The following is a 14,821-nucleotide window of genomic DNA, read 5'->3' as shown; positions in this document are numbered from 1 at the left end:
TATCGACGGTTCGACTTCGCACCAATTGCCACCCCTCTATACCGTCTCACGGACAAAGGGAGGGAGTTCAGCTGGGAGTACGACTGTGCAGCCGCCTTTGCCCAGCTCCGTGCTACTCTGACAACCGCAACCATCCTGGCACTTCCTGACCCTGGCCGCAGCTTCATAGTCGACACTGATGATAGTGACGTGGGACTGGGGGCAGTCCTGTCGCAGGAGAGAGCAGGGGACGAGAGGGTGATGGCTTACTACCGTCGCTCCTTGTCTTGCCCCGAGCACAACTACTGCCTCACCCGACGTGAGCTCCTGGCAGTGGTTTAGGCGTTCAGACACTTTCGCCCCTACCTCTACGGCCAGTGGTTCCTCCTGCAGACGGACCGCGCTTCCCTGACCTGGTTGCTCAGCATCAAGGAGCCTGAGGGTCAGGTGGCCCGGTGGATCAAGGCCCCGCAGGACTACGATTTTGAGATCCAACACCGAGCGTCTGCACAGCAATGCAGATGCCCTGTCCCGACGCCCCTGTGCGGACTGCAGACACTGTGAACGCCAAGAGGAGTGAGATGGAGCTACTCTGCAGGTAGCTGCCACAGGACTGGTCGGGCCAGATGAAGGTTGGCTGACTGCCATGGAAGACCAGGAGTGCCAGGCAGCACAGGACAGTGACCCCACACTGGCCAGGGTGGGACAGTGGGTTGACAACCAGGCACACCCCCTCCCAGCAAGCTGTCCCTGCCTTGTCCGTGGAAACCAAGACCTACTTCTCCGGGTGGGCCACCTTGGCACGGTGGGATGGACTACTCTACAGGGTGTGGCGTGCACCAGTCTGGGGGAGAGATATGTGGCAATTACTAGTGCCCATGCACTGGCGCCAATGGGTGCTACATGCGATCCACGGTTCGGTGGGGGCAGGACACTATGGGGTGGCCAAGACCCTCAACAAGCTGCACCAGCGTTTTTACTGGCCTGGTTGCAGGAAGGACACAGAGCTTTTCGTTCACTGCTGTGCCTCCTGCACTGCTAAGAAGGGGCAGACTGGACGTTCCCATGCCCCTTTGCAGCAATACCAGGCGGGGGCCCCCATGGAGCGGGTTGGGGTGGACATCCTGGGCCCATTCCCCACCACAGATAGCGGGAACTGCTACGTCCTCGTGGCAATTTACTATTTCACTATTTCAGTGAAATAGTTTCACTATTTCACTATTTCGGGGCACCTCAGGAACTGCCCAGCGGTCATGGGCGGAACTTTGAGGCTCAAATCTTTGCTGAGGTGTGCAAACGCATGGGGGTAAGCAAGACCAGGACGATGCCCCTCCACCCCCAGAGCGACGGGCTAGTGGAGAGGTTCAACTGGACGCTTGCCACGCAACTGGCTATCGTCACCTCACGACACCAGCGAGACTGGGACCGCCACCTACCCCATGTCCTGTGGGCACGGGGTGCACACCAGCCACACTTATGTTTGGAAGACAGCTGCGGACGCCTGTGGACATAGCCTTCAGTAAAAAATGCGGCAAAAGCGGGGGTATGACCTCCGTTGCTAGGGCCGCTCCTTTGTGCCTGGGGAGAAGGTGTGGGTCTACAATCCATCCCTGAAAAAGGGGGTCTCTCCCAAACTGACCAGACAGTGGGTGGGGCCCTGTGAGGTGCTGGAACAGCTTTCCGATGTTGTTTATCGTGTGTCCGTGGACGGGTGGTGGTGTTACACAGAGACCGTTGGCACCCTACCGGCTCCGGGCGGCTGGATGTCCCGACACACCCAGCTCACCCAGCACGGCTCCACTCACACCGACAAGTCCTCAGACTCAAACAGACAGTGGGGGGTTGGGCATGCGACACCACAGGCTCACAGGCGGCGGTGGCGGCCTCCCCGTTGCTATCAGGACTGTGTTGTCGGCTGAGGACAAGCGAACTGGTGGGGGGGGCAATGTAGCGCCGGGGCTATGTTTGTTGTGTTGTTTTATACCATTAAAACATGCTATTGGTTGCTGATGTGTTCCCATCATGCTTTGCTATAAGAGGACAGTTGAAGACGGTTAAGAAGACGAGAGTTAGTGAAGAGAGTTAGTGAAGGTGGTTAGTAAATGTTAAGCTCTCGGTTAAGTTAGGTCTTGCTGTACTCTTGGAAAGTTACAATAAGGTCACAGAAAGAATATCACACCTCTGCTTTTTGATATTCGCCACAGTATGTTCTACATGGGGAGAGGTTCCTCTTTCACGGAGGCCGCTATGTCGTATCACCATGATTCTACAGTAGCCAAGAACGGACAAACAGCTTGAGATAGAACCAAAGGAATGGGCTTATAGTTTTAGGAGTGTGGCGTGCTATCCCCATGACTAAGACCCCTTTGTGATTATCTTTTAGTAGGCCTACTGTGGTTGTGTAGGAGCATTATCATAGTCGATGTTGTATAGGAATTTCATAAATCTATCAAAGATTCTCATCACTTGGCTACTTGATGCTGTCGTAGGCGATTACATAATTTTGGAAGTACCTACTTGCACCTTACACAATACAGGCTAGTACAGTCAACCTTAGTTGTGGAAAGTGAGGGGAGAGTTGATTCAGGTTGTTGCAATCTGCAACCTCAACTTTAGTGGCCACCTCAATTAAACATTGTTGCGATAACACACCAAACTCTATGGGCCCTATTTTAACGGTCTGAAACGCAAGTGAGAAGCGCCAAGCGCAAGTAGCTTTGTGGGCGGTTCTACGGCGATGTCGCTAGTTTACCGGCGCAAAAAATGACTCTTGCGCCCGGCGCATATCTAAAAGGGTTGGTCTGAAGTATTCTAGTTACCCGTAGGTGTGGTTTGGGCGTAACGTGCAATAAACCAAAATAGGTCTTGCGTTTCAGACCTATTTTAACGGTCTGAAACGCAAGTGAGAAGCGCCAAGCGCAAGTAGCTTTGTGGGCGGTTCTACGGCGATGTCGCTAGTTTACCGGCGCGAAAAATGACTCTTTCGCCCGGCGCATGTCTAAAAGGGTTGGTCTGAAGTATTCTAGTTACCCGTAGGTGTGGTTTGGGCGTAACGTGCAATAAACCAATGAGAGTGCCTGCTCCCATCCCCTTTAAGAGCCATGAGCGCATTTGAATCTGACGAGTTGATGTTTTGACAGTGCGTCTGCAATCTCCGATGAGACAGATGCACATGAATTTCAAACTTCAAATGGCTCAGTTTATGGCCAAATAATATGGCCTAATTCACGCATGGAATAAGGTTTTCTTCCAGAACTTCAGAAATACTGAGTCCTCAAATAAATTTCGGCAAAGAAAACGTATATGATATAACATATGATATGCGGTAATTGCGGTTCTATTTAATGAAATACGCAATCCAAAAAGTTATGGGCATGTACACGATGTCTGTGTCAAGAAAATATGTGTTTGCTGTACGATGTTTGCAGATGCATTGATTTAAAAGTACAACTTATTACCGCTGTATCAGCTGTTATTTCCCAAATAATTTACCAAGAATGTGTGGCTAGGTAGATGAGAGAAGCAATGTGTATGTGCGAGGTGCACAAGCAACATTATGCATGCGCCCTTAAAATAGCATCTGAACAACGCGCCACTGACTTTAAACCAGGTATTTCCTGGTTTATGGCGCAAGTGGTTTCTGAAACTGCAAGATAGCTCCAGGGAACGTTTGCGCCAGAACACTCCTCCCTCTTTCGCCGAGCCGCCCCTTGGGGCGCAAGATCATTCCCTAATTTACGACGGGTGGCGCAGGAGGGAAAAGAAAGCTCTGCGCCAGTTGCAAACTAGCAACGACACATGCGCCAGTGATTAAGTCAATTGCGCTGGATGCAAGATAGGGTCCTATGTGTTAAAAAATAAGTTCAACGCCTTCTTTCAACGTTTATGAAAGAACATCCTTAAACCGAGATGTTTGTCCTGAATATCGTGTTCAACAAAACTTCTAGGGTACTTAAATAAAAGATAAAGTGAACAGAAATAAAATGGTTCTCGGAGGAGGTTCTAAGGACTCCCCATGTGTTATCCCCATGGTGAGGACCCAACCCATAGCAACTTTATAATGCTTTTTTTAGCAGGCTACAGTAGTTGTGGATGACTAGTGGAAATAAGCAGCTGAATAGATGGAGTTTCACACATACCGGGGCGTTCAACACTGACACGGGCTCGATATCAGTCTCAAACTATTTTAGACTTTGTCATCCATGTCTATATCTTGAAGAGTAGCATTTCTAAAAAGTCTTCAATACAAACCCGAATAGTAGGCTGATAAACCATGTTGATTAATTGGATCTGTAAAGAATAGCATGGTAGGCTATCTCAGAGCCCATCGATGTATTGTATTTTGTCCGCACAACAGCTTGTCCCGACTTATTTTTATAGGCCCTGTGTCCTTTCATCCACCAGAAATGTTGTGAATTCTCTTACATTGAGTTCTGCCCTAATGAGTGATTCAGTCCTGTTCTGGTCCTGTTGGTTTGGTCTGAGATGACCTCATTATGAAATGATGTGGCTTTAAGTAAAGAAATGTATCATTATGAAATAAATGTGGCATTTAATGAATAAATGTGGCATTATGAAATAAAGGTTACCTGAAACAATTTGAAAAATCCTCCTAAAAATAAATTCTCGCTAGAAAGGTTAAAAGAAAAACAATTATTTTAAATGTAGCATTTTCCACTGATAATAAAACCAATGTCCACATTTCTGTTTTGGCACATGGAACCATGCGTTACGGTTTGCTGTTACTCCGACCACTCGATGGAGGGCGCTGTTCTAGCAAGGGCTCATATAGGTCGTTTCAGGTCATTATGACAAACAACCTCAGTCAGACATTTAAGTTGGAGCAGAGTGGTAGGACACATTGAGTAGGCAGCGAAAGCCACTCCTTTGGTCAACACATCATTCATGTCAAACCAATATAGAGAATGAGATACGGTAAGTAGGCCTAAATAATAAAATAAAATAATAAGTGACATTAGAATCATAGAATCATGTTCAGAAAGTTAGGTCAAACATTGATAGGGCGATAATGCAATAGGCAATGCCCACCTCTGCACAGCTAGGGCTGGGTCATCAAATGTTACCGAATACAAGTAGGGGAAAGAGATTCCAGAAACAGAAACACCCACAGAACGCAGAGGAAGAAAACAACTGGACTAGAGACTTCAGGGGAAGCAAAACTACGCTGCCGACATGCCCATAGACAAGGTAATTATTATAATTTATTTCTTTACCATATACGACTAATAGGCTACAGAGATGTTGTGCAATCACCAACTATTCAGCATAAATGGCATGTTATTTAAGGGTAACAGATCTAGTAGATCACATTTTAGTTAGGCTTGATTAGTTGAATTACATTACTCAAAATCAAAATTTGGGTCAATGTTATTACCTGCAGCCTATCTCATACAATAATGTTCAACTCGATGTAAAAGGCCGGACGTCAACAATAGCCTTTATAGGCCTCAGTGAAATATTGTTTGAAATTCCTTTAAAGAAGAAAATATATGCTTTTGGCATCCTCACGATTTATTTTTCCAATTCATATTTTTTTTCGTCTTTACTCAGACAACGACGCCGCCTCGGCCAAATTTGATTGATTTCCATGGAGTTTCAATGGTCCATTATTTCACGGACAACTGGGAGAAAATTCAAAACTTCAAAGCCAGACCAGATGATATCCTTATTGCAACATACCCAAAAGCAGGTTTGTGTATAGAAATCAAGGATATTTTGAGTGTGGTAATACAAGTTTTAGTTAGGTAATGTTTGTTCTCTGCTTTTTCAGGAACTACATGGGTCTCCTACATTCTTGATCTTCTGTATTTTTCGAAGACACAACCAGATCGCCAGACATCCACCTCTCTTAATGATAGAGTACCTTTCCTGGAGATTACGAGCCTAAACCAATCATCTGGTAAGATTGTGATGTTTTGATGGGCAAAAATATGACGTAAACAATTCTCTTTTTCACATTCATTATGGAAACTTCTTCATATTATTAAAGGTTGGCCATGTGTTTATTCATTTAATTCACAGTAGTATCACCTGTGAATACTATAAATAGGTGAGAGAGCAGTTTGGTTTTCATCTTTCAATTCAGGAACCGATCTGGCTGACAGTCTGGATACTTCTCCTCGTCTCATCAAAACTCACCTGCCAGCCCAGTTGATTCCAAAGTCCTTTTGGGAACAGGAATGCAGGGTACAGTATGTTTGCATTCAATGTTTCAGGTAAAATCTTAAAAGACACCCATGGCACAATGTTCCAAAAACTGAAAGCTGAAGGTTAATCACCTGAGCTAGGTTATTTGGCCCCACAATTGGACAAATGTATTAATTTACTTAGATTTACTCCATTTACTATGCTACTCATGTTATTTGTATTTAAAGACAATACACATTTGAATCAACATCTGTAATAATAACTTTTACATTGATGTAACGTGAATATTGTTTTATCTTTGTAACTATTTGCAAAATATACCTTTTTCAATTTAATACCAATAACAAATATTGGTTCATATTATCTCTGTGCAGGTAGTGTATGTGGCCCGTAATGCTAAAGACAATGCAGTGTCTTATTTCCACTTTGACCGCATGAACTACGGCCACCCAGAACCAGGAGACTGGAACAGCTACCTACAGAGATTCATTGATGGAAAGAGTCAGTGTAAAACATAGCTGGGAGTTATCCAAAATATAATAGGCCAACATTTTCCTCTGCTTCACCTTCACTTTAAGTTCTTTGATTGATTCCTCTCTTTGTTTAGTGGTTTTTGGATCCTGGTATGACCATGTGACTGGCTGGTGGGAGAAGAAACACTCCCATCCTAAAATCCACTACATGTTCTTTGAAGATATGGTTGAGGTAAGTAGTGTTACTGTAAGGGTAGCAATTCTTAACCAGGGGTTTGTGTTCCCAAGGGATACGTGGAATGATGAAGCTTACACAAATATGACCAATAGACCCGGGGTTTATAGGGTTAAAGTTTGTGTGCGTGTGTGTGTTTGTTTATTTGTTTGGGCACAGGACACAGGACGGGAGATAAATAAGTTGTGCTCCTTTCTTGGTTTGACCTCGACAACCAAAGAGAAGGAACAAATCAGACATCTATCACAGTTTGATAATATGAAGAAAGATGACATGGCCAACTATTCAACTGTGGAAGTCATGGACTTTAAGATCTCTCCCTTCATGAGGAAAGGTAATTCAGATAACTTGAAAAATGAAAGTTTATGATGTGATTACTTTTGATTGACACATTGTATTTCACAGGGAAGGTTGGTGACTGGAAAAACCACTTCACCGTAGCCCAGAATGAAAAGTTTGATGAGGACTATGAGAAGAAGATGAAGAATACAACGCTGCAGTTCCGCACTGTACTCTAAAGTCTGGCAAGGCTACTCTTGCATCATGATTAAACCTAAGTGACTGAGGAGGATATGTTTGAGCTACAGGCTTAGGTTTACAATGTCTGGTTGGCCTTTATTTGACATTTTTTATAGATTCATATTCTCTTTTTATGGTCATATTCTATTGCCTTCAATAAAACTTTGAGATTTTGTTGAACAAATTAAAAAACAGCCCCACACATAAATATAGTGGGTTGTAAGAAAAACAGTTCCCCTTAAAAATAATATAGATTCACAAGATTTTTTTGAATATTATACAGTGTTGTTTCTGTGTACGATAACTATCAATTTAATCATATATTTCTAAAAGAAAAAAATAAAGTTCTGTTATTTAATAGTGATTAGCTTCAAGCAATCACTATTACAACACCATGTAACGCTTGAAGGAGATTGTAGATAGAGATCAGTGGTCCAACATGCTTGTTTGCACGTTATTGTACCTGGAATATTATCTAACAACTGACTAGCCATTTGATTTCATGACACTGACAAAACCTTGTTTATTGTGCGAGTTTTTAGAGATATTCGCTAGAGGAAAAATACTTAAAAAGACACACTTGAGGAACTTACAGCCCGTTACAGAAGATACAGGTATTTTGAAATTAAAAAAGTACAAACATTTATTTTCAAACCCGCAGTCCAGATAAATATTATTAATGACCTTGCTTTAACTGCACAGTCACATGAACACAAAAAGCAAACCATAATATGATGTAAACCATTATACATAGTGCTATTACAATTACAATACTCCATACCAATTTTCTTTGGCTTCAAGAACAAATCAGTGGTCAGGACAGTGGGATCTGCCTATTAGCACTGAGTTACGCTGTTGTTCACCAACAGGATAGTCAGTCCATGAGGGATATCACCTTGAGAATGTGCCTGATGATGTAAAATGAAGGGATTTGAGGATGGTTGGCAACCATGTCATGTGACCTCTAGTGTCCGTAGGTGACGTCCGGCGAGGAGATTGAGGTGTGGTGGGTGGGCGGTGTGTCAGGGCTGACCACCTCGTCCCTCTCTGTCTCTGCACGGCCGAGCATGTTGGCCAGTGGGAGGCCGGAGGGGGGGCCTGGGGCTGCAGCGGGGCAGGGCCGGGGGAGGAGGAGGGGCCGGGGGAGGCGCGGGTGTATAGCGGGGCCGAGCTGGGGGAGGACAAGGGGTATAGCGGGAGGAGAGGGAGGGGGCCCCTGGTGCTTCAGCGGGAGGGAGAGGGACTGAGGGGAGGAGGGGGGGGGGGGGCAAGGGCTTCAGCGGGCCGGGGGGCTGCAGCTCGGCCATCAGGGAGGCGGCTATCAGGCACCTCCCTGAGGAAAGGAGTTGAGCAGTGCTGTAGCAGTGGCAGGACCCCGGGGGGGGCTCTCGGGGCCCAGCGTCCCCGGGGGCACGATGACCACGCTGTCGTCGGAGATGCTGGACAGCGAGATGTCCACGTTCTCCGCCTCCTCGCAGTCGTAGCGCACGAACACGGGCCGCAGGGCCTCGGGGGGGCCCTGGGGGCCGGGCAGGGCCTGCAGCCCCAGGGACAGGTTGTAGTCCAGGGGGCCCAGCAGGGCCTGCAGCCCCAGGTGGTAGTCCACGGGGCCCCCCAGGTGGTGGTCCACGGGGCCCCCCAGGTGGTAGTCCACGGGGCCCAGCAGGTTCACGACTACGTCGACGCGACAGTGTGGTCATTGCGTTGCGTGAACCTGGAAACATATTAAAGCCTTTACACGTTGATGCAAGGGGGTTAGGGACCCCTTATGTCCTTCGTGAACCTTTATGGTTCTGCGTCGGGTTTACGTGTCACTATGCATGTCCGTGGTAAAGAGAGAACAAGTAGTCGGTCTTTGTCTATGCATGCTATTACTTTCCATTGGTTTACTACTAGAAGTTTTGATTATGGTATGGAATGGATTCTAGCAAAGCTGAATAAATGCACAACAAAAACAGAAGATATGCTGCTACGCGCTTACGTGTGTTCCCGACAGTGTTGAATCGCACATACCTGGAAGACACCGTCTTCCATGATCTTTGGTTCAATCCAGTCCTTGCCCTCAGATCTGGCCAGTCTCTGATCCACATGTCTGCGCACAGTGCTGGCATCTCCCAGCAGGACCTTATAGGTGACAGGACCGGTGATTTTGGTTATGACCCCAGGAATCCACTTAGGTTCATGACTGAAGTTTTTTGTGATCACTGCGTCTCCGACTGGAATCCCGTACTTTCCCCGGAGAGGCAAACATTAGATGACCCACCCCTAGGTGCTGTACGGGTCTGCAGCACAATGTTTGAATTAATTTGTTGTCTGAGTCTGGCCATTAACATCAAGTTGAACATAACTGTTTTCCTGATAGCCCTACAGGTTATTACATTTGACTTGACTTATTACTCCTTATTTCTGTGAACACACATTTTGGAGGTTTCAGAACGTTTCTGCTGCATATTGCGACATATATGTGACCACGGTGCTACACCAAACCCAGAATCAAGTGGAACTAGAGACTGCTATACTTATTTACTTATAGCGTAAATAGTGCCTGTAACTATAGGTGCAGATGCATGTTTATACAATCTACCCTCAACTGAGGTTCTTTTTTATGTGGGCATGACGATTGGCATAAGCAATGTAATTTCCATTGTTATGGATGCAATAAACTTGACTTTGATAGGTAACGCTTTAAATTAATATTATCACTGTGTAGGCACTGTAATAATAAAAACAATAGAAAAGTAGCCCAGTATCAATTCTTTGTAAGATCCCGAATTGTAACCCCTTTTTTCCGTAACTTCACATCTTGTTCCCCAGTACCTAAATATGAGCATTGGCAATAAGGGAATCGGTACAGCATTAGTACAAAAGATTACACCTTGACTCCAGAGTAATTACACATACGGCAGGCTGTAATCTAAAGCGTTAACGCTATATCAAAAAAAATTGCTTGAATGACTTAAGACAAGTGGTGTAGTCTATTTTGTTGTAGTGGGTATACTGTGATGATTCCCTCCCAGCCTCGTACAGACCCGTCCCGCCGGTACGTGTACATGTGTGGCGCTTATGGGGTGTCGCACCACATTCACTAACGCAGGGGTCTACAACCCGCTGCATGGATTTAAGAGTGCAACGATTATCAACAATCATGGAAAGCTCAATAGTCTTATCAGTTTTAATAACAGTATGAACAAATAGAACACAAAAATGACAAGTTGTCCTTTGTGTATCTATAGTAGCAATAGCTCAATACTCCAAATAATTTGATGAACTGTTTACAACCATGGCTAACTAATGCATGAGAAGGAGATGAAAGGAGATTAATGTTCCACTCTATTAATTGCTCTAATTATAACTTTAACTGTTGTTATCTAACATACCACACAGTAATTGAATTGTGTAAAAGTCTAAAATAACTTCACCTTAAAAATGACCATGAATTAGCTATACTCTCATTTGCATAGTAATTAACTTTAGGAATTTCAATAGTGTATACCAACTGCATGTTGGCTGACATTTGCCTAACCTTCTTTCCCTCCACTCTAACCAAGGATGCCTGTTTTTAAATTCCATGGCCTGACACTCAGTCCGAAAGGCTGGTCAGGGGTTCTCATCTAAAAGTAACAAGGAGATATACAGTGGGATTAAAACATTGTCTTCTGTTGACTGCTTGTTATGTGGTATACACATTAATATGGGAGGACTGGACACACACACACACACACACACACACACACACACACACACACACACACACACACACACACACACACACACACACACACACACACACACACACACACACACGCACACACACACACACACACACTTTTCTGTTGTGTCTTTGCTAGTCTCCGTAGCTCTGGTAGTGGCATCTGCTGCTGCAGGGCCAACCAAACCGGCAGCAGTAGATTTTGGGCGGCCAGGCTTATAACTAACTAAAACACTGAAATAGTCTAGTTTGCTTTTCATATTGTAATTTTGAATGTTATTGTAGCATGTAGCCTGGGACTCCTTAAGTGTTTGTGTTGTGTTTTGTGTTCCTAGTGGGCAGAGCGAGTGAGAAGATGGTGTGTTCCTAAATCCTCGAACGCCAGACTTCCGAGTCGGCGTATACCTAGACGTATACGTAGACTACACCACTGCTTGAGACATTAATTAAATCAAGAGTGAATAGACTGACAAAGAAAGTAAAAAATTTAGGGCTAGACTGCACTCAGGGAGGTTGGTCTAGAAAATAGATAATCTTATGAATTTGTTTACTTATGAATACAACACTACTACACACACACAGTAACTAAACATTGTTTGAGTCAATTTCCCATCAAGAGAATCCTTATTGTGTGTAAGATGCAGTGTTCTTTGTATACAGCTTGACTGTTCTCCCACATTGACTAACAAATGAATAGCAAAGACCTGGGTGACTGTGTGTCCGAAGGTAAGATCAGTGCTTGAATTGGAATCAATTCAAGTATTTGTGTTTACTTAGATAAATGACAAACCAATACGGTTTCAATTTACTTATCTTTCTTATTTGTTCTTGGTCTTCCGTTAATTATCTCAAAATACTATTCATACATATAATATAAGATCTCTTATGTATATAACTCTCGTAATCCTTCAGGAAGTATTGTATTGTAATATTATATTATATAGTTTCCCTTTACTAATTACTCTTCCTTGTCTATTGTTAAAAAAGGGCTAAATCAGTGTTTAAATGTATTAATATATGTGGCTGTTTATTTCATGTGTTTAACAGCAATATGCATCTATAGTCTACCTCCTAACTTAATCTGTCACTCTGGTTTAATCATGATGCAAGACTAGCCTGGCCAGACTTCAAACTTCAGTGCGGAAATGCAGAGTTGTATTGTTCATCTTCTTGTGATACTCTTCATCAAACTGTTCATTCTGGGCTACGGTGAAGTGGTTTTTCCAGTCACCAACTTTCCCTGTGAAATAAGATGTGTCAGTCAAAAGTAAGGACATCATAAAATTTCATTTTTTTTTCACGTTATCTGAAATACCTTTTCTCATGAAGGGAGAGATCTTAAAGTCCATAACTATCGCACTTGAATAGTTAGCCATGTCGTCTTTCTTCATATTATCAAACTGCGACTGACGTCTGATTTGTTCCTTCTCTGCGGCTGTCGAGGTCAGACCAAGAAAGGAGCACAACTTGTCTATTTCTCGCCCAGTGTCCTGAAGGCACAGACGCACCCAGACACACATACACAGACGCACACACATTAACCCTAAAAATGTGGCATGAAATTTGGGCCCATTTTCTAAAGGTCACATTTGTGAATGATTCATAAATCACTGTATCCCTTGGCCTTGGGTACACATACTCTGGTTAACAACTGCTGCTCTTGCTGCACACTACTTACCTCAACCATATCTTCAAAGAGCATGTAGTGTAGTTTAGGATGGGACTGTTTCCTCTCCCACCAGCCAGTCACATGATCAAACCAGGATCCAAATGCCACTAAAACCAGAGAAGAATCCATCAGATACTTTAAGTGAAAATTAGGAAAATGTTGGCACATTGTATTCTTTGGTCTTTTTGTGTTTGATATGTTCACTGACTCTGTCCTTCCATGTAATTCTGTAGGAAGCTGTTCCAGTCTCCTGGCTCTGGTTGAACGCTGTCCATGCGGTTGAAGTGGAAATAAGACACTGCATTGTCTTTAGCATTGCGGGCCACATAGACTACCTGCATAGAATTCCCAATATGACAATATGACAAACCCTAACCCTTGGTCTTTATTGGCAAAGGTGTCTTTTGTAAATAACAGGAAAGATAAATCAATATTCACATTGCACGAATGTAAAAGTTACTATTTCAGATATTGTTAAACATTGATTGTGTTTAAGTCCACAATAAGCTATAGTAGTAAATTGAGCCCAAGTTCATCAACCTATTTCAGACCTTTGGCTGTCAGTGTATGGTATATTGTGCACTGTGTGCCCTACTTTAAATTAAGTTTAACCTAATGTACCCTGCATTTTTGTTCCCAAAAAGACTTGGGAATCAACTGTACAGGCAGGTGAGTTTTGATGAGACGAGGTGAAGTATCCAGACTGTTGGCCAAATCGGTTCCTACATGAAAAGATGAAAACCAAACAGCTCTTTTACTTATTTACAATATTCACATTTGATACTACTGGGAATGACATGATATTATTGGAATTTATTGCACAATAAAATACAAAATTTTCCTCTGAATATTTTATGAAGAAATATTATCAGTGTCAGATGTGGCCAACCTATTTTAAATATGTTTTTCCATAATGACAAGTGACTGGAACATAACAGTGAAATAGAAATAGGAACAATGCATTACATTTCCTTCATCAAAGGACTGAACCTCAAAATAATCAAAATCTAACCGGAAGGATGATTTGGTTTCTTATTCTCCAGGAAAGGTACTCTCTCATAAATAGGCATGGAAGTCTGACGATCTGGCCTTGTCTGAGAAAAATACAGAAGATCAAGAATGTAGGAGACCCATGTGGTTCCTGAAAAAACGATGAAGAGAGAGATATAGAGATGTCAATGAGAGCTAACACTATTATAGAGAAGTAATGATGTGATTTTATAGAAGTTGTTAATGAAGACCAATACTCAACTGAAAATCTTGAAAATGTCACAATTTCCACTGTAAGGTTACACAAACCTGCTTTTGGGTATGTTGCGATGAGGATATCATCTGGTCTGGCTTGGAAGTGTTTAATATTTTCCCAGTCGTCAGTGAAAATATGGGTCATTGGAACTCCATGGAAATCAAATAAGGTTGGACGAGGCGGCTTCATTGTCTAAAATGAGAAAATAAATAATCTGGAAGATGGCAAAGTGAGATATTTTCTTCTTTGAAAATGTTTCAAACAATATTTGACTGAGGCCTATAAAGGCTACTGTTGAAGTCCAGCCTTTTACATCGAAGTGAACATTATTTTGTGAGATAGGCTACAGGATAATAACTTTGATATGATTTTTTGACTTCTCAACTAACTAAATAAAATTAGATCCATTAGATTAGTTATACATAAAGAACATGACATTTATGTTAAAGAGTGGGCGATTGCACACGATTTCTGTAGCCTTTATTTTTGTATTAAAAAACTAATAATCCTATTTTACCTTGTCTACGGGCCTGTTGGCAGCCTAGTTGCGTTTCTCCTGAAGTCTTTAGTCCAGTGGTTTTCCTCCTCTGTGATCGATGGGTTTGTTGCTGGAATCCCTTACTTTCCCCTATTTGTATTCGGTAACATTTGATGACCCACCCCCTGGTGTGCAGAGGTGGGCAGAGCCTATTGCATTCTCGCCCTGTCAATGTTTTAATTCATTCGTTTTTTGGCATCTGGCAATTGTCATTGTGTTCAACATAAATGTTTGAGATAGCATGGAATCAAAAACTGCTATAGGCTACCGGTAACGCAATGTAGG

General features: G+C 43.3%; 2 protein-coding genes across 7 annotated transcripts; one reads left to right on the top strand and one right to left on the bottom strand.

The window, feature by feature from the left end:
• Positions 1–4,792: 4,792 nt before the first annotated feature.
• Positions 4,793–8,028, top strand: LOC115558322 (cytosolic sulfotransferase 3). Of its 2 annotated transcripts, XM_030376463.1 has the most exons (9): positions 4,793–4,914; positions 5,039–5,187; positions 5,551–5,689; positions 5,771–5,899; positions 6,086–6,186; positions 6,522–6,648; positions 6,755–6,852; positions 7,015–7,189; positions 7,261–7,582. In XM_030376463.1, exons 2-9 carry the CDS (start codon positions 5,173–5,175, stop codon positions 7,371–7,373), a joined length of 897 nt encoding a protein of 298 aa, XP_030232323.1. In that variant the 5' UTR covers positions 4,793–4,914; positions 5,039–5,172; the 3' UTR covers positions 7,374–7,582. The 2 variants fall into 2 exon arrangements, with proteins under 2 accessions (XP_030232323.1, XP_030232231.1); XM_030376371.1 differs by having other exon boundaries at positions 4,829–5,187; positions 7,261–8,028.
• A 3,585-nt stretch (positions 8,029–11,613) lies between these two features.
• LOC115558494 (cytosolic sulfotransferase 3) lies at positions 11,614–14,646 on the bottom strand. 5 transcript variants are annotated; one of them, XM_030376878.1, is made up of 8 exons: positions 14,516–14,646; positions 14,005–14,190; positions 13,765–13,846; positions 13,374–13,474; positions 12,961–13,087; positions 12,762–12,859; positions 12,399–12,573; positions 11,614–12,323 (listed from the first exon to the last, which is right to left on the bottom strand). In XM_030376878.1, exons 2-8 carry the CDS (start codon positions 14,185–14,187, stop codon positions 12,211–12,213), a joined length of 879 nt encoding a protein of 292 aa, XP_030232738.1. In that variant the 5' UTR covers positions 14,188–14,190; positions 14,516–14,646; the 3' UTR covers positions 11,614–12,210. The 5 variants fall into 5 exon arrangements, with proteins under 5 accessions (XP_030232738.1, XP_030232576.1, XP_030232828.1 ...); XM_030376716.1 differs by having other exon boundaries at positions 13,765–13,893; positions 14,052–14,190; XM_030376968.1 differs by having other exon boundaries at positions 14,052–14,190.
• Between the last annotated feature and the right edge of the window lie 175 nt (positions 14,647–14,821).

Source organism: Gadus morhua, chromosome 1 (genome assembly GCF_902167405.1).
Source record: "Gadus morhua chromosome 1, gadMor3.0, whole genome shotgun sequence".
NCBI classification, from domain to species: Eukaryota; Metazoa; Chordata; class Actinopteri; order Gadiformes; family Gadidae; genus Gadus; species Gadus morhua.
This window is presented reverse-complemented; position numbering and strand designations above follow the sequence as displayed.